Source organism: Amblyomma maculatum, chromosome 1 (genome assembly GCF_055883805.1).
Source record: "Amblyomma maculatum isolate TAMU_Amacu chromosome 1, ASM5588380v1, whole genome shotgun sequence".
Lineage (NCBI taxonomy): Eukaryota > Metazoa > Arthropoda > Arachnida > Ixodida > Ixodidae > Amblyomma > Amblyomma maculatum.
This window is the reverse complement of record NC_139344.1, coordinates 206,425,392-206,448,726: the sequence shown is the minus strand read 5'-3', so window position 1 is coordinate 206,448,726 and position 23,335 is coordinate 206,425,392. Positions and strand designations below refer to the sequence as shown.

At 44.8% G+C, this 23,335-nt stretch overlaps 1 protein-coding gene and 1 long non-coding RNA gene across 6 annotated transcripts in view; one reads left to right on the top strand and one right to left on the bottom strand.

Annotated features, from left to right (window-relative positions):
* Positions 1 to 23,335, top strand: part of LOC146205428 (uncharacterized) — a 93,507-nt gene that overhangs the window by 19,203 nt on the left and 50,969 nt on the right. For 4 of the 5 annotated variants that reach the window (XM_084590098.1, XM_084590096.1, XM_084590100.1 and 1 more), the window contains one exon: positions 1,932 to 2,330. The exons of the other annotated variant lie outside the window; for it this stretch is intronic. In XM_084590098.1, coding sequence (XP_084446224.1) covers positions 1,932 to 1,957 — 26 coding nt within the window. In that variant the 3' untranslated portion in view covers positions 1,958 to 2,330. Of the gene's footprint in view, positions 1 to 1,931; positions 2,331 to 23,335 lie in introns of those variants that run through there. 5 annotated transcript variants of the gene reach the window in all.
* On the bottom strand, positions 2,323 to 14,682 carry LOC146205430 (uncharacterized). Its single transcript, XR_014704177.1, has 3 exons — positions 14,637 to 14,682; positions 4,748 to 4,865; positions 2,323 to 2,662 (listed from the first exon to the last, which is right to left on the bottom strand). It is a non-coding gene; the product is annotated as an uncharacterized LOC146205430 (long non-coding RNA).

The following is a 23,335-nucleotide window of genomic DNA, read 5'->3' as shown; positions in this document are numbered from 1 at the left end:
ATTTGAGGGAACCTGTGCAAGCCAATTGCACAACTTTTTATAGTATAATTAAAGCAGCACTTCATGCTTGCTGCTCTAAACTTTCAGTTGATAAATGCTCTGCTGATCATGGTATTCACATGCACTGATTGCAGGGCAGCAGAGGTAATTTTCATCAGGATCAGATTTTATCTTGCAGTTAAGACTTGAATGTCTTAAACCTTTATGCTGATTTTTGCCTGTCCATAGCATCCACACAGCTGCACATCTAAAGTGTACCGCACCTCTACTTATCCTCTGCACAGGTGTGCCAGTGCTCATGTGGGGATGCCATGCATCGTGAAATGAACAAGCGTTTCTCTTACATTAGCACTGCGGCACATGTGTCTACCTCACCAGTGCAAGTCTAAGATTACTTGGATAGCAGGAGCACCCCTGGATTGCATGTTTAGATGATAGCCTTGAAAGATAGCTTCAGTATCTTTCAATATATGAGCTGTATTTTGCTTCTGCAGTAAAACCAGCTATTGTCTGTTTCTTCAGCACACCTTTACAGCAGTATGAATGGCCATTCTAAAGTAATCGGCTGGGCGTCATAGAATCCTATTCTCTAGTGCCCTGCTGTAGTGGCTCCTCATTGGTTAAGGCACTTCGCTACTGAACCGGGAGACCTGGGGTCGCTGCTTTTTTATGGAGGTGAAATCCAAGGTTGCAGTGTACTGTACCAAGTCAGTGCGCATTAAAGAACCCCAAGTAGTCTTTTTTTTTTTTTTTTTAATTTTGCAAGCATGTCCTTGGGCATAAGGGTCTAAATATATTGATGCAGGCCTGTGGCCGCGATAAATGCCAGCAGTTCTCGGTGGTGTGGCCCATGTGTCCATACTCTTGTTTCAGGCGGCCTGGTAGGGTGACAAGTGTGGCTTCTAAGATGTACTTTGTGGACCACACGAAGAGCAGGACAAATTGTTAGGTAGTGGTCTAGTGTGGCCTCCGTAGCAGGAGCTGGGCAGAAAGGGCAGTTCAGGGGAGCAGTCTGGGTGGTCCAGGAAGAGTTGACAGCAGGCGTTAACGCAGCACCCACGCGGATTCTTTTTAGTGCCACCTCCTCACGGCGAGTTAAACCGCCAAGTAATCAAATACCATAAAAGCCCACATTTAATATGAAGTGTGTTTCTTGATTTTGTCAGGTCATATTTCCACTTCGTATTGTATATAGATCTGAACAAATTTCGGCCTAAATTCGCAGTACCGGCCTTATTGTTAATCAGTGCTATCAGTATCAGGCTTCCAGCAAGAGGATGCACTATCTAGCAGAGGCATCGGCTGTCTGTTCTGGCAGTTTCGGTTTCAACGCACTGACCCCATGATCCTCACAACCTTGGTGCTCGCAAAACACATGCGACGGAAAGTATGTCGAGCATACCTCGCACGGTGTAGGGATGACGAAAGGATCACTCAGCACATTGCACGAGTCACTCACGCGCCGCTCCAGCCATGCTGGCCACGCCCTACAGCCGAATCGCGGACACTTGACCAGTATTTCCAAGGAACATGTCGGTCGGGCTTGTGAGAAATACGAGATATCAAACGCATTTGGAGGTACCAAAAAATATATGTAGAAAGATGGCTCTCAGCAGACGATACACGTACCAGACGACAACAGTCGCAAAAACCCCGAATCTGAGAATACTTCCTGTTGACAAATAGAAGTTTGCTTGTATCAGTAGTAGGGTGCCATGTTTCTGATCAGAGACCACTTTCCCCAAAAAATGGCACCTATATATGCTATATATAAAAAAAAATACAGGGTCTGCAGATAGCACTTTACTAACCTTGCAGTTCCCTTGCAACATATTGTCAAGTACTATGTATCTACTGACCTGTCTGATGTTACGTTTCATGGACTTATAACATGAGTATTGCCTACAGAACTGCATGTCTTTAATTTGCAGGTGGTATCCCATGGGGAGAAGACTAGTGCTGGGCCCTTTTTTTTTTTTGCAGTGTGAAGACTAGGAAGCACTTAGCTGTGCATTGCTGTTTTTTTTTTTCTCTGAAGTTTTATTTTTGACAGATTGATGACTTTCACTAGCTATGCATTGCTTGCTTTCTTTCATTTTTTTTTTTGGAACTGTATTTTTGGCAGGCCATCCTGTCCAGAAATGTTAGTGTGTGTGTGTGTGTTGTGTAAAATATTTTTCTGTTATAAACTCATTTCATCACTACTTGGTGCAGAAGTGACAATCAAACCATCAATAAAGTCTTCATTAGTGGATGTGATAAGAACTATCAGCAAAAGCAAGATCACTGTTTGATGATGGGCAGGTAAATAAATAAGCTTGAATCATGTATTTTATGTGGCTTTGCACAACACTATTTCACATTCTACTATGCGGGTAATGTGCACAGTTCTGCCTTGCGCTTCTTTGGAGAGTCTTCCTTCGTGTCGATTAGACACACACATACACAGTGTAACTTGAAAGCACTGTGGAGGCTGGAGGATTGAATAAATAAGCTGCACTGCACACTTTTAGACATAACCACTCGCTTGAAGACTGGCCACAGCAACTTCATATGGAGGTGGCTCCAAATCAACAGGGTCTTTCTTGACAACTGCATCATAAGTTGGAGGTGGCCCGCTTGGTATGATCCGAGTCGGCTGCGCTGCGAGAGTTGTTGTTACCTGTTGAGATAATATGATACTTGAATAAGTTAAGAGTACTCCAGGAGTACATCTGACACATCTTGGTGCAGATGTAATGCAAAAATGCTTGTCACAAATGCATGCTTGTCTTAGTTAAACCGCCTTCCAGCTCTCGCTGCTGTGCACTTCAGAACTTATAGATCAAGGTATTTTGTTATAGTACACTCAAACCCTGGTACCCCATATACTGACTAAGGAGATTGTGAAATAGTGCAATATACAATTGAGCCCACTTATAATGAACCAAACAGCCACGCAGGCTGCATTCATTGTGTCAGAAGTTTGCATTAAGTGGAATTGCCTTATAGCAGCCAAAAAAAAAATAAAACCATTTTTCCTTAGATACATAGTCCATAGTGCAGTTCTGTTTTTCGATGTAGACATTATCAAGTCATTTTAGTGACACTATTGGTGGATTCCAATTGCAGGGCTGGAGCACTTTCAGAGCAACATTTTCTGCTCTTTTCGGAGCAATTGTATTCCAAACGCAGATCTGGAACACGGATCGCATCTTTCAAACGCAGATGGGGAGCAGTTGCCGAACCAAGGTCGCTCCATGGAGCAGTCGACTGCTCCCCCGATATCAGCGGAGCTGGTCGGAAGTTTTATTGATGTATTCCTTCAGCGGCGCTCTCCATTTCCGCCCGCTTGTCTCAGTCGCGCATGCTCCGCCCTCCGTGCTTTTTAGCAGACGATCAGCCCTTGCCGCTGCTTTGGATGTGAATTCCTGTCACGAACTAGTACTCTCTCTTGGAGAGCAGCCTCATCTCAAAGAGTGACTGCAAAACTTTATGTGCTTCGATTTCGTCAACTACAAGCCATTCAATTACTGCTAGCCTTTGGGCAGCTGAAAACTGCACACTGCGGCTGTTTTATTCAAAAAAGCGCTGAAGAACTGTTGCTGTGTGCACTCGTGTTTGGCTGTGCGACCATGAACGAAACGATCGCGTAGACTGTTCATGTTAACATCTGGAGAACCAACGGGAACAACTTAGATCTGTTACAGGTTTGAAAACAGATGATACGGCAGGTACATGAAGTGCAGACAAGCGCAAGGAATGACAGGTTTGTCCTCCGTCAGTTTGAGAGCGCTACCTGCTTGCTCTGGGCGGAGCACGAGTGTTCTAAAGGCAGAGTCTGAACGCATGCTCTCCACCGGAGTGAATTACGAGAACTGGCATGCTCTCTTTGGTAACTCGCTGGCAAGAAACAAACATGTTTTGGCACGAAGGGTCACTTTATAGTGCCACCTCATTCATTGTAAGTAAGTGGTGCAGCCATGGTTGTTAATTTTATCTGAAATGCAGAGTCACTGCTCTAACAGATATTTTCACGATAGCTTCGCACTCGTTTGTAATAAGAAAAAATTCATTATAACTGTACTGTTATGAGTGGGCTTGCTGTATTCACAACTTATTTCAGCAGATCAGCTTATCTGTGACCTATATGCAAGAATACATGGCACCTCTGCTAGTGACGCACTTCTTGCAGCAACTTGCTGCCCACCTCAATGCTGGCTGTGCACCGCTAGCTGCGCATTGGTAGGCCTTACCTGATTCACATTGAAGCGGCAGCCGATGGTTCTTAGGATCTAGCCACTGCCTGTCATTAAATTCTAGTATGCTACAATTGGAATAATCGGTCATTAAAATTATCAGCTGGGCTCTGCAATGCCAGCGAAGTGATCAAAGTATGCCAGCTGAAGCCTGCCACTAGGCTTTAGTTAAGTCAGCTTCTCTACAGGGTGACCGCGGACACACCCCACCTTCACCTTTCGCAGCACTAGTGCTGCCAGCGCCGAAGGCCTCTCAGCCAATCTTTGTGATGCTAGAACAGAGCGCGGTTAGAAGCGTCACTTGCCGGGGTACGGCATGCAGTCCGAAATATGAAGTTGCCGGCGAATTCATCGTGTGTGACATTCATACTTTAGCACTGGATTTTTAAGGGGATCATCAGTTGTGTTTGATATAGCCAGTAATGGTGTCACTTGTATGTTTTTACTTGTGAAAATCCACCAGATAAAATTATGTAAGTGGCTATAGCCTTGAACACCCTTTCACCCACTTGTGCATGGTGGGCCACAGATGCATGGTGCAGAGGTGCGAAGGCATTTTCTCTCATTTCGCGTTGACAGCAGTAGCACAGCAGAAGCAGCAGAAATGTGCTTCCACCAAACGTGGCCCTGCATCATACATGAATGTCAAGCCGTTCTGTTAGGGCAAGTAATACTCATCAATGTTATCAGGACAGGTGGTTTTGGCACTAGTCATAACAGAAGGTGCCGATTCAGCAGGCAAATCATGAAATTTGGGTTACCATCATGGCTGCTGATCCTGTAGCGCATAAATACTGTGTGCCAAGCACAGTATATCAAGTTTTAAACTCTCCACGGCCCCTGCTGAATCACTTTATTCATTCACTTTACCCATTAAACCCCTCACAGAGGTATAAGGGGCCAGGGGTTATTGAACAATACATGGCAACCAAGACAAGAAAACATTCAGATCAATAAAATGAACAAGACTAAATGCATAAAACATGTATGGCAAAAAAAAAAAATGAACCAACATCACCGGATTCTCCCATCACTACAAATTAGGTCTTGAAATTCTATGTTCATTTTTGTGAGAATGTCTGGCTGCAGCTGTACCATGGCAAGTGAATGAGTTTGCTGATTTTGGTAGGTTGAAGGTTTTTTTTTTCTTCTTTTAAATGAATTCGGCACATCGTTTTAAAGCTGCCACATTGTTAAAGCAGGCAGTTGGAAGAACAATTGAGCACAGCATTGCAAGGATGTGATGTTAATTGGGTAGACTAAGTCACGGTCTCAAATACCTGTGGCATATTTAAACTTTAGGCCAGATTAGTGTGGTCTGACAGTTGCATGGGTGCATGTTTAAAGTAGTTTAGAGAAAAAGCGCATGGTTAGCAGGTGCTAAAGCAGTGCTGTTACTGTAGAACCCCACTACAGTAAGCTCAGATATAGTAACAACTTTGATAAAATAAAGTGAAACTGAAGCCCCAGTTGATCTTCCATAGATGACTGTATATTTTCCCCCTCTTATAGTAAAGGCATTTTGGGTAAAAATTAGTTATACAAAGTGCATCTCTGCGCATTACCTATGATCTCTGTGCAATTTTTTAATAGCTTCACCAGCAGGCTTAACAGCACTTGCAAGAATGTTTGATTTATAGGAAGGGAAAGGCGTGGTAACTGTCTCACTTGTTTTCTGTGGACACCTCAACCGCGCCATAGGGGAAGAGAGGAAGGTGGAAAGAGGAGCCGTAGTGGAGGGCTACGGAGTAATTTTGACCACCTGGGGATCTCGTGCGCTTACATCGCACAGCACACGGACGCCTCTTCGTTTCGCCTCCATCGAAACGCAGCCGCCGAGGTCTGGTTCGAACCCAGGTACTCCGGCACAGTGGTCTGGCGTCTTACCACTGCACCACCCCGGCGGGGCGCACTCACAAGAAGTAAGCTTTAGGTAGGCCTTGGAGCTGTGAGGGAAAGCATGTAGCGCGTAGGGGAGAAGAAAAAAAGCTTATGACACGCCCACATATAGTACTTAGTTCATTGAATGGTTTTATTAATAGAAGTGGTTAAAGTGAGAGTCTGATTGAAGTAAAATAAATCTGTTGTGTTGTTGCGATGTGTCATTAGCCGGGGTGAACAAAAGTTTGCTCCGTCGATGTCTGATTGAAGAAAGTCATTGTTACTAGAAATCTTGCGGGGTATATTCACGAGTAAATAATTGAACCCGAGTCACTATATAAGCTGCATAGATCATTAGTATAGATTGCTTGGTCTGGTTGTTCTGCCAGTTTTTACAATCTATACTAATGATCTATGCAGTTTTTACAAAGTGTACCTTGAGGCAACGATCCATGCCTTAGGTCACTGAGCATTGTGCACATCGGCCGGGGCTCCGCAATAGCTCCAAGTGCAGATGCACGATCCGCGCGCATGCTGTGACCATGTCACTAGAGAGATTTAGCTTTCCGCTACCGTGACTCTCTACCGCGCGCGGGCGGGGCGCTCAAGCTGATTGGTCCCGACGCGGCAGGTCTGTGTGCCGACATTCAGTATGTGGCGCCATCTATCGGCGTTAAGGGGGTCTGGGCATGCGCAGTGGAAAGCGCGTTGGCGGATCACGGTAAGCTAAAACTCTCTACTGTTACAACCACGACCGGCTTTATTACTTGACGACCTGTTCATCACGCAGCCTCCTACGGCAGCGCATGTCCGCGATAATACCACGTGATTCTTTAGTAGGGACGGCGCGCCGCGCCAGGTGGCGCCACAACTTCCCATGGATAACTATAGTGTTCCTGTATATGCTCCCGCAGGGATGCTCCCTAGGGAGCATATACAGGAACACTAGATAACTACAGTCCGGCTATGTTTCGCTTGATAGCTGCTGCTGAGCAAAATCACTTGGCATTATAGTCATATATTAGCTTTCTGTGGTCATGCATAAATGCTACGAGCGTGTGCCGGCATCTCGCGCTCGTAGTTTTTTTTTTTTTTTCACGCGAACTTGCCATAAAGCATATTATAGAAACTCATGTAAATTATTTTCCGTGAGAACCGGAGCAGGCTCCCGCTCTTAGCGTTGTCAGTGAGCTCGTAGCTAGCTGTTCCCATAAACCATTTATTATATTGATGTTTTCCAGAGCTGCAGTTATTTTATTCTTGAACTAGCTGAGAAAGCAGCTGTACTGGTAGATGCGGCTGCAGTGATATTTGCTTAGCCATTTTTTTCCTGCACAGCCGCAAAACTGAATTCTGCTCGTGCTACGCAACATCGCAGCTGCGGTGACGCCACGCCGTTTTCCGCCTATTTAAAACAAAATGCGCACCATGCATACACCTCCTATTTTGTAATCCGGAGGGTTCACTGGACTGTTAGTCGTTAACGAAATTTACAAAAAAAAATTATAATAACCGATAGCCAGACTGGATTTTGTGCGCTTAACATGTGATTTTTTTTATGCCAGCGCGGGAAAGTTCCTGCACTTTAAATACCTTCCGTGATTTTGGCTTAGCATTGATGACTTTCCGTTGTGCATGCTGTTCTGCAAGGTCGGAGGTGAAATTCCCCCCAAAAATGGTCTCATGATTTTCTGGGTAAGCAGCCTGAAGCGCCATTCTGTGAGGCTCAGTTGTGTCTTTGGTGCATTGGTGCTCCACGAAAATTAAATGCTGTTTGCCATAATAAAATTTCCGGCTCGTATTCTGGCACCACGCAAAAAAAAAAAAAAAAAAACATCTGAGAGCACTGCAGAACCTACCGAGGAGAAATGCGAAAGCCTGAGTTTGCTGCTGCAGCACACATGCAGTACATCGCGCGCCCCTTGTCGAACACAACCAGCGTTCCGTTGAACGCATCAAATTTCGCTGGCGTTCTATAATTGCTTTACAGGGAAGTTCTATAATTGCCTTATAATTGCTTGTCCCCGTTCTATCCCTGCGCTATTTTTTTTTTTTTAGACTTGTTACCAACAAGCCCAAACTGCCACCTTAATATAGGAAGGGAAAGGCGCAGTATCTGTCGTACGGGGAATCGCGCTGACGCATTTCGTGGCTTACGCAATTCTCCAGTGCAGATTCTACGGTGTTCTCGGAAAGGATGGAGACAGGAATTTTATTTTTCTGACAATATCTTCAGGATGATCGACAAGCGACACATCAGCGCACAACTCTCGCGCACTGGATTTCATTCAATGAGCTATAGAAAGGCTTTCGCCTTAATAGCCATTTGGATTGGTAAAACGTTTATTCGGGGCCTGCAGTAGAACGCGCGCTCGCGCGCGCGCCCTCCGGACGGGGCCTACGTCGTCCTCTGGGCACCGGCCGCGCGGCCTGGGTCCCCGCTCGCCGTGGCCGGCTCGCTGGTTCCCTGCCGGACCAGCGCCTTGATGACCTGCTGGACGGCCCAGAGTTGCTCCTCTTAAATGTCGCTCCCTGCGGCTGCTTCCAGTCGCGGCGGGATCCTCCCAGACTTAGCTTCTTCCTGGTACTTGGTACAATTCCACAGCATGTGTGCGAAGCCGGCCGTCTCCGTTCGGCAGACTGCATTTGTCTGTCGGCTGCGTCTCGGGATACATTCTATGCATCAGCGACGGACTGGGGAGTGAGCCCGTCTGTAGCTGTCTGAATAAAACGGCTTGCTCTCGACTGAGCCCCGAGCAAGGGGGTGGAAGAGTTCTGCGAGCTAGGCGGAACACCTTGGTTATTTCGTTGTAGTCCGTCATTCGGTCTTTGGTGCTGAACCACAGCGAAGGCGCACATGCATACACGAGGGATAAACACAACAGTAACAGCAGCACAACACGCGACCGACGATAGCGTGGGGTGGGATGCCTATCAATGAGCGCGCTCACCCGCGCGCGCATCGAGGCAGCCTAGGTGGGGGCACGGCCGGTCTCGGGGGAGAGCGCGCGCTCCTTAGAGAAGAGAAGCGCTCTCTCCCTCGAGACCGGCCGTGGTGGGGGTAAAGTCCCTTGATAAGGTGGGGGACTTTAGGGGGGGGGGGGGGTAGTGTTCCTGTGATGTTCCTAGATGAAGCTATGTGATGTTAAGAAGATAGTGAGAGACCGGAAAGCGTGGCGTGACATGGTCCATAGGGTCACGAAGAGTCGGACACGACTGAACGCCTGAACTGAACTGAGTGTTCCTGTATATATACAGGAACACTAGGTGGGGGTAACGCCCCTTGATACTTTGAAAGTTACGCCAACGATTGAACTTTGCCGCCGCCGCGCTACCTCCTGGCCTCCTCCTCGCCCCTTCGCTGAAGGCCGGCTCTCGGCCCGATTTCCTGAGCGACGATTGGTCTCCCTGACGTTTCCCTTGGAAACCGACGTGCGTCCGGCGTTTTCCTTGTGTTTTCTTTTTCCTTCGCGCCATTTTTCTCCTAGTCTCGGCGAGCGAATATTGCGCGCTGTGCTTTTATTGCAGCGTGCAAGCTCTATGCCGTGCTGTTGCGCGTACAACTGCAGCAAGCGGCCTGAAGATGGTTATGCGGTATTCGTGATATCTCAAGGCAAGCGTGACGGCTTGCGCACGAGTCAATGGATTCACAAGATTAGTCGAAAGACGTTTATTCCTAGAAAGAACAGAGTTGTGTGCGACGTCAGGTGCCTTTCTCACTCCCCATAATAACGCGTCACCTGACGCTGCGTTTTTTATTCCTGCTTGCTCCTCAATATTTTTGCGGCGGCAGCATGTTCATTGTATAAAAATAAGGTTGTCCTCTGCAGCATGCTGAATATTCTGCGAGGCTCCAAGGCTCCATCATTTAACACGCTTCGACTTCTGTACAGTCAGAAACAGGGCGCTATAATCTGCTTTTTGCTGTCAGAGATAACTGGAAAATTACGGTCTCTCGATTGCATTTGTCGCGATTATGCTAGGATCCCTGGCCTCCTTCACTAAAAATCAAAATTCGGGCTTGTAGAGGAGCTAGCCTTGCCAACTTGTACTTGTAGTGTGCGTCGGTTACTCGGGAGCAATTAATGCTGGCCCTGAAAAACTCTTTGGCAAGTAAACCCGAGGTATTGCGGGTAATCTGCACTAGTTAGGTCGTACGGCATTTTTTTTTTCCAATTCTTGAATGTGTTGCCACGCTTCGACGCACGCGTAGGTTAAAAAATATGCGTTCGTTTTATCAGGGATACGGCCAATGTGCAGGAGGTGTTCATATGATCACACACGCTTCACTTTGACCATGACTACTAGGCGTTGGCAGGTTACCTTCGCTTTGAAAGCTGGAGCTCTTAAACCGCGATTTCGCGTATTCATTTATTGCGAGAAAAGTTGTCCCATCGATGTCAAATCAGCCGGAATCATTGCATCAATTTTCTGTATTCACGAAACTTAAACAATCAATAATGATTACAGTTATGATGTAAAAATAAAGGAACATTTTGCGAGCAACAATTCTTAACACTGTAACATATTACTCATTTCAATTGTATGCAAGAAGATTTTTTTTTCACCTAGCCTGAGTGATTAACTCATCGCTCTATGTTCTAGCTACATTTCACTGAAGACCAGTTTGAACCGCCAATATTACACGAACTCGAAAAAAAAAAAACAGGCCAAACGCAGTTCCATCAATTTTCTCTCACCGACCTGTCCTGAAGTAAAGGAAGCCTCCTCGACAGAGACATGAACCTCGCGCTGATAGTAGTCAGTTATTTCCGTGGCTTGCTCTTTTCCCACCTCCATTTATGAGAAAATAAGAAAGTATAAGAATTAAAAGTCAATGTATAGTCTCGTCAGATATTATGAGATAACAGAGATATGACTGACAACGTAAGTCAATGAAAATTGAAGTATATCAATGGGTCATGGGGCGGCATCAGATTAAATAGTGATGGTTATGAATAGTGATAGGTAATGATGGTGACTGTTACGGATAATAGTAGTAAATTATAGTAATAGGCCCGGATAGTGAGGTAATAGTGTTCGTTGCGGATAGTGACAGTTACGATAGGTCTCTGGCATTAGTAGATATAGTGATAGATAGGATAGCGATAGTTAATGAATTGGCAGTTATATGCTTTCTCATTTCCGCACGTTGAAGACCTATGTGCACCTTGTAATTTTTTTATTTGATTGTTGCGTTCATTGAAATCAAGCTCTTTTACATACTGCATGAGACCACAGCATGCTTGCCCCAGAACTTCAGTGTGTCGGCAATAGGGTCCACCACTTCTCCCAGTGTACCCTGCTGTCTTTTAACCACACGCGAAGTCAGTAAGGGGCCGCGTACTCACAAAATTATTTAATTCCTCCATCAGCATCATATCAAGACTGCCGTGGCAAACCTGTTCCTTGCCTCGAAGCAGCAAGGAACAGCTCAAAATTTGGTTTTATACAAAATTAACTAATTAACGCAGATTATCGCGGATCGCTAACTAGCACAGTGCCATTACACTTGGCCTAAGCTTTCCAACAGTATACGGTTCGATGTTGCAGCTAAAATTTAGATTTTAATTGCAATTTACTAAATATCAATTAATTTGGCTCAGTAATTGATCGAAATACATGTACAATTAACCAGTAATCCAATCTCATGGTTGATCACGTGACATATACTATGCTTAGAGAGATAGCTTGACAGTAGCGAAATAGACTAAGTCCTGCTTTGACCTTCTCTGATCTTGAAGTTCAAAGCACCAGCCTGGATCGTTTTCCGAAGTTTTACCGCGGTGACAGATTTCACGCTCTAAAAAAAACACACACAAAGTCAGAGGCAGTACTAGATTAAGTGCACAAAGTAAAACCTTATCATGAGACTTAAAAAGTGTCTGTAGCACAGAACTCGCCTGAAAGCTTTGTTTATCAGTATTCCCCTTTCAAACAGTTCTAAGAAGAAACCAATCAATTCAAGAACTTTACTTTCGGCATTCTCAATGCCTTTCTCGCAATTTTTCAAAAATTTTGTGCACTCCTGAAGCGCAGACCTGGCCCAAAAGCTCGCGCTTCACTCACTGCTGCGGCCGGCCGGCGGGCGTCAAGGGGAAAAAGCGTGTCGTGCGCAGCGCTCGCCGCCGCCGCGCGGAGGAGAGTGTCGCTACTTTCAAATTATCAAGGGATTTTAGGTGGGGGTATTGTGCTTCGATGTAGCGCGCCGCCGTACAGGGTGGAGACACCGCCTTCGACGGCGCCATGTTGGGGCAAGCTCAGATACGGCGGGCTATGGAGCGTCGGTCCGATTTCTTGTTCAGCACGCGCTTGCGCTAGCAGGCTCAACTGTGTACCGTTTTTACACACATACTCGCAATCCTGGGCGCTTTTTTGCTCGAAAAAAAAAATGTGAAAGCAACTACTGCTTGCTAGCATGCGTAGTTCTAAGAGGAAATTATCAAATTGCAGATGGTAAGCATTTACTCTTTCGCCGTCACGGATGTTCAAATGCGGTTATTTTGACGACAAGCTGTTTTATAAAGCAATGAATTTTGCACTGCCGGACATGAATGAGTTTATGAGGTGCATAGCATTCAATTGCGTCTATTGCTATAGATCAACAACCATGTGTACGTTTCAGGGAGCCGTATATCGAAAATAATTTGTATCGCAATGGCCCATCGTAAACCGTAGAAAAGACATAGCAAAAAACGATGCGTAAATCAACCTTTGACACGTGTCGCATGCTGATGCACACGGCATCTTATTCCAAAACAATCCTCATTAAGACTTTGAAGCTGATTTTAGATGCACGCCTAGGAGACATCTTTTAATAAAAGTTGGCGCCAGCTACAGTTTTGCTGCCGTACCCATCATTCGATTTTTCTGGCTGACTTAGCCAACAGAAGTAAATGCGCTAGCGCATCGTCCCAAACCGCTCTAACAGTCTGTTCATAAGCTTTGGGTATCCCGCGCAAAAATTTTTACACGCAATCAAACAATGTCAGCTGTTGATTTGAGGAGCCACCGTCCATACACTGTGTTTGCCCTCGAACTGGCGCTGAAATGAGATAGGCGACGAAACAGTCATTTTACGTATTTTGTAGTGTGCACGCAAATGAATGAAATAATAAAAACATTATGGAAGCAATGCGATATTTACATGTACGATCGCAAAATTTTTCCGTGGATGCCAAACCAGGGACTGCACTAATTCGGGTGTCAGGCGGTCAAATTTAGCTTCACCTAAATTTGGCTTAACCTCCGACGAGTACTTGCGGTGACATCAGGGTGTGAATATCGCCTCGCGATGCTTAATTATAATACAGGGAAGGAAAAGCTGCATTCGGGATGAACTGTTGTACTGCGCAAGAACCTTGCTTCCTCACGACCGCTTTCACAAGATGATGCCGCTACACCTTCCAGCTCACGAGAGCAGTTTCTTTGAGACTTGTCTAGCTGCCAATCATATTCTTAAAACGACCTAATTTTCGTGAGAACCCAACTTTTTATGCTATTGCGAATCTCAAAAACCTCGCGTAAAACTGCTCCTGTGTATAATTAAAAAAGAACGGCTTCAGGGGACCTGTTATCTCGGTTTCGCGAAATATTGTACTAACGATAAGCCCACTTGCCAAATTCCAGCGCGGCCAACTCACGGGGTGTTTTCTTTTTTTTTTTTCGACCAAAATAATTGTTACAAACTGCGTCTCACTTGCTACTCTGTCGCGAGATGACATGCCATCCGTCGCTCTCCAATGTATTATTTCCCGAGAAGAACAGAGGAAATGTAATATGTGTGAATCTGAAGCCTCGGCGGTTGCCACCAGCTTTCAAGATCGAGTGTAAAGGGGAGCGATCGAAAGGGCACAATGGTGCATTCCTTTGACAAATACCAGGCTCGACCTTCTCCACATGTTCTTGGTTCGGCTATGAACACAGAAAGGCAGATCCTCAACAACAGATATTATTGTGTGACACTACGCGTATGATACTAAAGTCGAGTGTCACTCACTGAAAGTTACACTAAATTTCCCCGAATGACTACAACATAAGCAGACGCAATTGTCCATATATTTAGTTTATAAGCCCTCACGTACGCTGAAAATTCAAAATTTACACTTAAAAACACAGCGCGCTACTCGCGATGCCAGGCATTACGTTGCTTCGACCTGCTTCAACGTTGAAGAAGGCAGACCAAAATCTGTTGCGCACAATGCTAGATGGGGAAGCCAAAGACCGCACAAAGCTCGTGATTACAAGCAGATGGGTTAAGCGGCGTGAGATAACGTCATTCCAAACAGAAGTGCGTAACTGCTTTGGCCGAGTACAAAAATATCTTTTAAAACGATTTCGTATAAACAGATACAGACCGCAAGAAAGACGACACGCGCACATACGCAAGCGCTTGTGTGTGTTTGTCATCTTTTTAGTGGTCTGTGTCTGCGCTAGACCTTTTTACACGATTGAAATGCACCTATTCGCTCAAAAAAATTATGAATGCATAAAAGAAGCACAGGTATTGTGGCTTACTTCGCAGTCTTCACGCTTCACTTTTGCGTCCCATACATTTCTCCGTGAAGAACGAAGACATCCGGCTCTTTTTTTTTCTTTTTTTGCTGAGCCAGCACACAATGGAACACAACAGCCTGGCATGCTAGTTTTCGCGACTGAACACAGTTCAATCGCCCAGCACCCAGCGCAACCGCTTCGGACACTCCGCAGCAATTAACGGCCCGAAGCGACTTGCCCCAAGATGGCGAGCGCGGCGGCACATAGAGAAAGAGATTGGTAAAGAGCGGACACTCCCATAGGGCCCATTTGACTGTAGTGCACCAAGCGGCCGGCGGCAACTACTTCCGGTCCTGCTGAAAGGCGCGTGATTTGAATGCTAGCATACGCTGCGCCCTTCCCTGCCCTTTTGGCGCATTATTTTGGTTTTACACGGTCTGCTAGTGTTTCTATTTATATTCAGCATGCATAACATGAAAAATAGATTACCAGTTCTCTACACTGGCCATCACCGCAGCTGTGCCACAGCCTTTGCAAAACAGTATTGCAGAAAAGACGCCAAGTGCTTTGTGAAATGGACATTTATTTTGCTGGATATAAAACACACAAGAGACGCAACATATGTAGACGGATGCATTGACAAAACTTGGCACACATTAGGCGATTTGCGAAATACAGAAAAATAAAAATACTCTGAAACAGAAATACAGAAACAGCACTTAGGTAGAGACAGAAAATAGCATAACGTTGATTTCTGAATTATGGCAAATGATATGTAACAAAACAGGCATTATACATAAACTACACAGTCCCAGTCGCGGCTACCTTAGCAAGGGTAACTTGTATTGTTCAGGGCAGAGAGAAGTACTGACGCTTGGGGGAAGGCCACACCGTTCACTCGTCGCATCTGCCGTGTTCCGGCTGCAGGCTGCGTGAGTCCATTCAGTGCTGTTGGAAAAGGAATGAAACATGATGCAGAAGGTTGCAATAAAATGTAAGGCACCCCACCGCGCACACGTCTGTGCATGTGGGTGCGTACTGAAGACTTGGTAAGCAGCAGTTAAGCGCAGACCACCGTGCTGAGCTAAACTGCCCGAAATGCCTCGCAGTTTGACAAGAATGAAACATTTCACACCTTGCGGTTGCCCTGTTAAACGCGGCACCACGCAAAACTAGCCGTTCGCAAAATCGCCATGTCACGTCACCGCGGCGGTCAGCACGTCTTGTCATGCCTATTAGCTTGCCCTTCACGCGTGACTTTGTGAAGCGCAGTCGCCGCCGTACTGAGCTAAACTGTCTGAAATACTGCGCAGATTGACAAGAAAGTCAAGAATGCAACAATTCTCACCTTACCGTTGTTCTGCTAAACGCGACACTTAGCAAAACTAGCCGTTCGGCAAACTGCGTCAGCATGGCCGCACCGGCTGGCGAACACGCAATTTTGGCGCAACGGCGTGCCTTGGTGCCTTCACATGCCACTTTGTCAAGCGTGACGAGCTGAACTGTTCGAAATGAAGCTGTTTCCCGGGAACACACCATATTACACCTTGCCGTGGTTGGGAACCGCCAGAGTCACGGTGTAACGAACTGCGCCTGAACAGCTGGCGCGCCTGTTCACGAGCTGCGAAACTTATTGGCACCGGCCGGCATGGTCAGCGTAAACTGCTTGAAATGCAGCGTAGTTAAGCAAAAACGTTGCTCACCTTACCGTCGTTCCGCGCAGCAGCCCACGAGAGATCTGTGCCGCACAAGCGCGGCGAGGCACGAGCACACAACCGCTCCCTTCGACAACTTCTTGTCGTCTGCTCCGGCGGGCTACCGCTGCAGCGAGCGCCGTCGCGCGCGCGTCCGCGCATGCGCACGTTGGTGCCGCCATCCATCAATCGGCGGCAGCGCAAACAGTCGCGCGTCATTTCCTGGGGCCAGTTTTCGCCGAGTGACCGCTCTTTACCAATCTCTTTCTCTATGGGCGGCATGAGACATGCCAAAGGGTGTCACCACCCTGTACGGCGGCGCTTGTATCGAGGCGCCCTAGGTGGGGGTAAGTTGTGGCGCCACGGAGGGCAGCGGCGCTCGGGTGAACTAAACAAGCATTAACAAATCGGGTGCTATTCGCAACTCTAATGAACGACAGGGGGCGCTGCGAAGTCTGGCCACATAAAAAAAGCGTTTAGGGGTAGCTCGGCTGAAAACGCTGATTGGACCAAAATTTGTGACGTCATATATGACGTCACAAAAACGTCATGGGTCACGTGATATTTTATAATGTCATGTCCGGATGTAGGGCGCACGTGTTTTCCCTAGACTGTCCCTGGATTCCCCATGCTTTTCAGAGCGCCCGGGCGCGATGGCCGGCGGTGTTGGCGCAACAGTTGGCGGCGCGCCGCAAGCAAACGGAAGCTGCCCAGCCGATGGCCGTCGGCGGAGAGGCACGAGGCCTAGCTTGCATGCAGTGCGGACACCGTGGAAACGGCAGCGATGTCAAATAACATATGCACGCTTCGAGCCGCGAAGAGGTTTCCGAACCAGCTTGTCACACCACACGAATTGCCGGGGAAATCACAGTTGAATTGCTTTTCCTTTACCTAGATCTGTGTGAGACCTTTCGGCGACAAAAACAATCGAGGTTCGCCAACGCAGTGTGACCTGTTCGTAGGCAGGCTGGGCGAATTTTCCAGTGACAACTGCACACCATGCTTGCGGTGATTCCGCTCTTCTGCACATTTCGTATTATTTGCAAAACGTTTCCTTGCAAAATAGCTTTCTCGGTGCGACGCCTTTCAGGCGCGCAGGCTGATCGGCAACGGTCGTCCGTCCCGTTGCCACGCGTCCCGATATAATTCGGTCTTTTTCTAAGCGAAATAGTTCATTATGAATTGTTTTAACCAGAAATGTGCTCGGTGACCGCTCTTATTGGCTAAAAAGGGCCTAATTTCCTCACTCCAAACTAATGCGCCGGCGAATGCATATGATGCCGGCCGGCAACACCGCGGCGCCGGCGCTATTATAAGCACATCCTAGCTGCAATAGCTAGCTAGTCCATGACTGTAGAAGGCAAAAAAAAAAAGCTTTGAGGACAAAGGGAATAGAGATACGTACTAGGTCATTCGACTCTACAAATTTTTTAGGTCAGAATTGTGATGCTGGGAGTGATATGTTGATTAGGAAAAAAAAAACAACTAAATAAGCTGTAGTATTAAAGGATGACCTCGCACTGTTTTGGTTACCCTGTTGTTAGAAACAATTAGGTGCCTAATGAATATCCTATTCTCATTTGGGCTATGATTATTATAAAACTATGTAAGTCATTTCACATTGATCAGGGCTTGTTTTAGATTAAGTTTAATAAAGCAAATCCCCATCTTGCACTTGGAGCATAATGCCTTCATACCTCAAATAAAGTTGATGGAGCACATCATAAAGTCGCAATTAATACAACCGGATTTCAGAACATTCAGCCTCAGGATTTCAAGCTAACAAGAAGAAATATTGTACATTGTTACTAAGGTCATGTTATATATGGGTAACTATAGGAGCATTATAAGATGTGCACTTTTTAAGTAGTACAGAACTGTGCATAGCCTTTAGAAAACAATGAAAATATGGCAGCGTATATCACATGAAGAGTAATGACATTGTATGTTTTGTAAGTGTCAGCATATGTTTGCTGTCAAATTGAGATCCATGTGATGCATGTATCTTTTAATTACTTAGTGCTTGTTCTAATGCACCGCATGAACCATTTCAGCTTGTCATGCCTTCGCATGTCTAATATGTAATAAACAGCGTCTTACGTCTTCTGCATTTCTTTCACGGCAGCAAGTTTTGCATCTGTCATATGTGTCAATTGTGATTTTTAACTGGACCTGTAGCCTGAAACAGACTGCTGACTGCCATCACAAATTTGTTTGTTATATATTCGAACATTGCATTTATTTTCGTTCATAAAAACATTGAAATGCTTTAATAACTTTCATTGCCTTGAGTAAATGTTTGTCATTTGTTACATTGATTGCTTGCAGTCCAGAAATTCTTTACATTCTTATTTAGCTATACCTTACACTTACAAACACATATAAAGTTATATATGTGCTACACTATTTTTCCTTCCATTTAGTATCTCTTTCACACAACCTCAGAGTTTAAAAACAATTATTTATCAAACAGCACTTGTGAATATATCTAAGTGGACACTTTTTTAATTGCACAATGATGGCATAATGCAATGAAGAATAAGTTAATGTGGTCCACCACTTCGGTTTGCAAAAGACTTATGAAAGAGAAAGGTAGCATGCACTATAGCCAATTTTTAACAAAATTTTCTGGGCATATGCCACCTTTTATGCAACTAATATGTCAACAGCCAAAAAAAAAAAATTCTTATACATTACTAAGGTGCAAAGATGAGTAAAACGAGTATTTGCTGAATTTTGGGCTGTCCAGACATTGTGGGATTGCTTTTCAGGATATAAAAAGGCATTTTTTTTAGCATAAAGGAGGGGTTAGAAACCTTGCTGTCCCTATAGGGGTGTGAGGACTGCACTGGGTGCAGTGCTCAGGAAAGTGTGGCTGGGAATGGGGGGGGGGGGGGGGGTGGTAATGCAAAGAGTGCAGTTAGAGAAATATATGCAAGGCAATTCACATGCTGCAATACTGTGGGCCTTAAGGTCTTTTCCTCAAGAGAATGTTTTCTCTCTTTTGTTGCTGTAAGAGAAGGTTATTGTTAAAATGAGAGATACAAGTCAGTCCATCATGAAACCAAACCTGACGACCCCCACTATCACTCCGCTGCTGAAGACCACTTTGAGACTAAATGTATTCTGTTAGCAAGGCATCACTGCTCATTGGTACCTTTTCTATTTGCATGGAGGCTACAGTAGTCTGTGCCATTGCTTTTCTATGTTGCTTGCACCTATAGCATGCAGTACCTGAAGTAGTAAATGCTGCACAATTTAATTTGCAGACAAAGCACCTACACCTTTACAAAGTGGTGGCAAAGATGGATGATTTAAAGCTCTTTCTCAAAGATGATGTGTGGCCACAGTGTGCAAGGCTATTGAGCAGAAATTCATAAAATCAAATGAGCTCAGAATATCAGTAGACAGACCCCAGAAGTTCAAAAAGAGTATGGTAGGGGAATGTGTCTGAGGTTCAGGGTTTTCATTGCAGGAAGAAAATAAAAGGGGTGATGCTTGACTGCACTGGTAGATTTTATGCCGAGCTCTGCATTAAATCAAAAGCGATTTTAGAAGCCGCAGAACATATCTGGTCTCCTTGAAGTGAAGAGATTTCTTTATTCTACTGAGGGACCTCTCAAGCCTTAAAGTATGTATTCCGAAGCTTACATCCTTCTACGACAAGCTGTCTGATAGAGCACATTTCATCGAAATGCCTTGGCTGAGGAGACACCTCAAATTAAAGTGGCAAGCACTGGACTCGAAGAGGCCAACAGTTGGGAAGCATTGGAGTTCCCCAGATTGAGATTTTTTAGAGCCTCTCCCCAGCCTGCAACTATTCCTAATATATGAGTGTCTGTATCCTGTGAGAGGAGGAGGTTGTGTCCTGTGAGGAAGAGGACCTATGATGGGTCAGTGCACGCTTTCAGATCTTGCATTATCATCCCTCGTAGGTGAGCTGGCAAAAAACATTGATTTTGACAAATCGAGTAGCAGCTTTGAAGCCTTAAAGACCGGAAAATGAAAATGTTGGCATGTCGGATTTTTTTTTTTGCTTTATGCTCTTTAGATCAATACCAGCTTTCAAAACAAGATTTATAATATCTGAAATTAGTTGCTCAAAGCAAGATGACTTCAGTGTTTCCCACTTTTTGTACACAAGCGATTTCTATAATTGATCGAGGGGTATGCTTATTTCATTTGTGCGGCAGGATTAATTATGCACTTGTCCCTCTGCAAAATTTGATTTTACAGCGTAGTTGTTGAAGGCCTCAATTATGACTGCTTGTTTGTTTTTCTAACTTCAGTTCTCTTCTGTGTGTTCGAGCTGTACTTTCACTATTAGCATGCTTACTTCTCAAATGGCATTTCTACGCCCATATTTGCATGTGAACGCCCAGTCTAACATTCTAGCTGGTTCGTATTTACTTTATTCTTTGTCACTGTGGCCGATGTAATTGCAGTTGTCTTGTGCATGTTCAAAGCTTTCAACAGTCCTTATGAAAGTTTGTGGAAGCATAAAAAATATGAACTGCAATACAGCACATTGACCAGTTCTCAAGGCTTTGCTGGCACTGCGCTATGCCTGATGTAAACGAAATTGTTCACAATGGCACCGTGTTATAATCCTGGTCGCATCTGCCAGTTTGCCACTTTTTAGTTACTGTACGTGTTACCAAGTATTTCTACATGCTCAAAGTTTGCAATTCCTGTGGTTTTTATATGCCCTTTTATTTGAATGGTCCCAACCTAGAAATTCATCTGTCAAAAACCTCTACTTAGTTCTTCACAAATGCACCTTTCTTAAGAAAAGAAAAATATGACATATGCCCCTCGTAATATAGCTTATTATCAGTTGTGGGGTATGCTTGTTACGTTAAGAAATGAATGAAAAAAAAAATGCCTCGGCTTGCACCATGTTGTGCGATACGAAAAACGAACTTCCCCAATCGAAGAAAGCCTTGACGACAAAGTAGTTGATGGTATTGCGCTCAGGTGTGTTCATGAAAAAAAAGGGGGGGGGGGGGTTGCCCCACGTTATTGCACCGGATGTCGCAGACCTACGCCATTGGGGGTTAGAAATGGAGTGCTTTCATGGGATACAGAGGAACGAATACAACCGGTCATGGAGACTGCAAACATGCGCCTTATCTGCACTTGTGCCCTCGTTTTTGTGTTCTATCTGAGTTGTAAACCATCAACAGGTAGCAAGGTTCGCATGCAACGGGTACCTTATACGCATGAATGTTGATCCCAGTTGAATTCCAGTTGGGGATACATTGTTATCCAACTGGTATGAACTGGAAGTTTGTTCCTTAAACCATTTACATCAGTTAGGATTTTTGCCTGGGTTGTTTCAAAGTAATGTAGAAATGTTGTCAGTGTCAGATCCTGCTAAAGAGTCTTGTATTATCCAATTGAGTTTCCAGAATATACACTTTCTCTAGAAGCCCTCATTCCATTTAGGCATCTTTTCATTCTTTCCAATTAGAATTTTCAGTTCTAATTGAATTTCCATAATCAAATGTCTTCCAGTTTCCAGATGACCTCCCAGCTGGAATAAGTACTTAGTCCCAACTGCATAGTTTTAACTCTCTGTAAAGAAGCAATTTATTTTTATTATGGGCTGCTAAGTTATGGTCATCTTACGGGTTAGAATTGATATTCCTAATGAACATCCAAACTGAATGGACAATTGTTATGTATGGTGAAACTAAAATTCAAACTACATTTCAATGATGCATTGTGTGTGTGCTGGCTAAGATATTAAAGGAAGCTGGTGCATTTTGCTCCCTAGTAAAAATACACCCAAACATATTAGATTTCAATAGGCTTTGCAGTTAAAAATTTTGCAACTAATTTCAAAGTCCAATCTGGAGTCAATGATTTCAATTCAAGCATATTAGATAGTCTCGAGAGCTAAATTAAATGTTTCAGAGAGCAACTCATGCACTTAGGTCCTGGACCCATTTACAAAGGAGCAGCAGACGTTAGCTGCACAGTAGGATAAAAAAATTTACACATTATTTAAAAAAAAGTGCAAGAATTACAGACCCTATGTCTAGAAATCTATTATTGCAAAAGTATTACTTCGCTATGTTTATTTATTTATTGTTAGTACCTACAGCGCCCATGAGGCATTATTGTAGAGGGGATACAACTACATACAATAACACATGCAAAGAAGATATAAGGAAACTTGTTAGCAAGGTAACACAACACACTGATAGAACACTAAATGAATTCTCAAGTAGTATAAGTGATAACATAAAATACATTAACACAGCGCTGGAAAACGCACAGATTTCACAGATTTCTGTCCGCAGACCGCACACCGCATCCGTAGAACATGTCTGTAAAATCATGTCTGCAGCAGTTGTGAGTAATTGAGAAGTGGTGGAGGTTAATGAGTGGTGCCAATCGATGGAGGGTGATGTAATGTTGCAGCACCATCCGTTCTTTTGCATTGCTCCAATGCAGATTCTGATGTGCTCTTTAATTGGATGTGAAGCATGTTTGATGTTCACAAATGCATGCCATTTCCATAATTTCGACTCCCTTAATTGTACGAAATGTTGGCACAGAGCTGAAGTGTTGCCATTGAATTGGACTCCAAATTGTTGACTGGGGGCCGATATCCAAGTTGGAAATGGTCATTTCCGATTTTGATTTGGCCTCAACTGTTTTGTTAAACTTGGAACAAAGCCATACTGCCGCGGTGCAATCCATCGCTACGTACGTGGTTCGGCTAGAGCAGCTCTTTAGACACAGTGACCAATGACAATTTTTATTTAAGAAACAGCCAACAAAAGTGAACTGAAAACATGGCAACCGCTCACCCCATACATGGTTACTATAGAAAGGCACACTGCACTTGAACCTTGTCTAGGACGCCTAGCGCGTAGGATGCTTTCGTAAAAAAAAAAACACGGTGTTGTACACAGCATCGAATCCAGGTGCGTACACTTCTGCCTTTTCCCGTGCTCTCGAGTTAAGTGATTCTTGGATGGCGACTATAACCTTCGAAATGTGATGCATTTATAA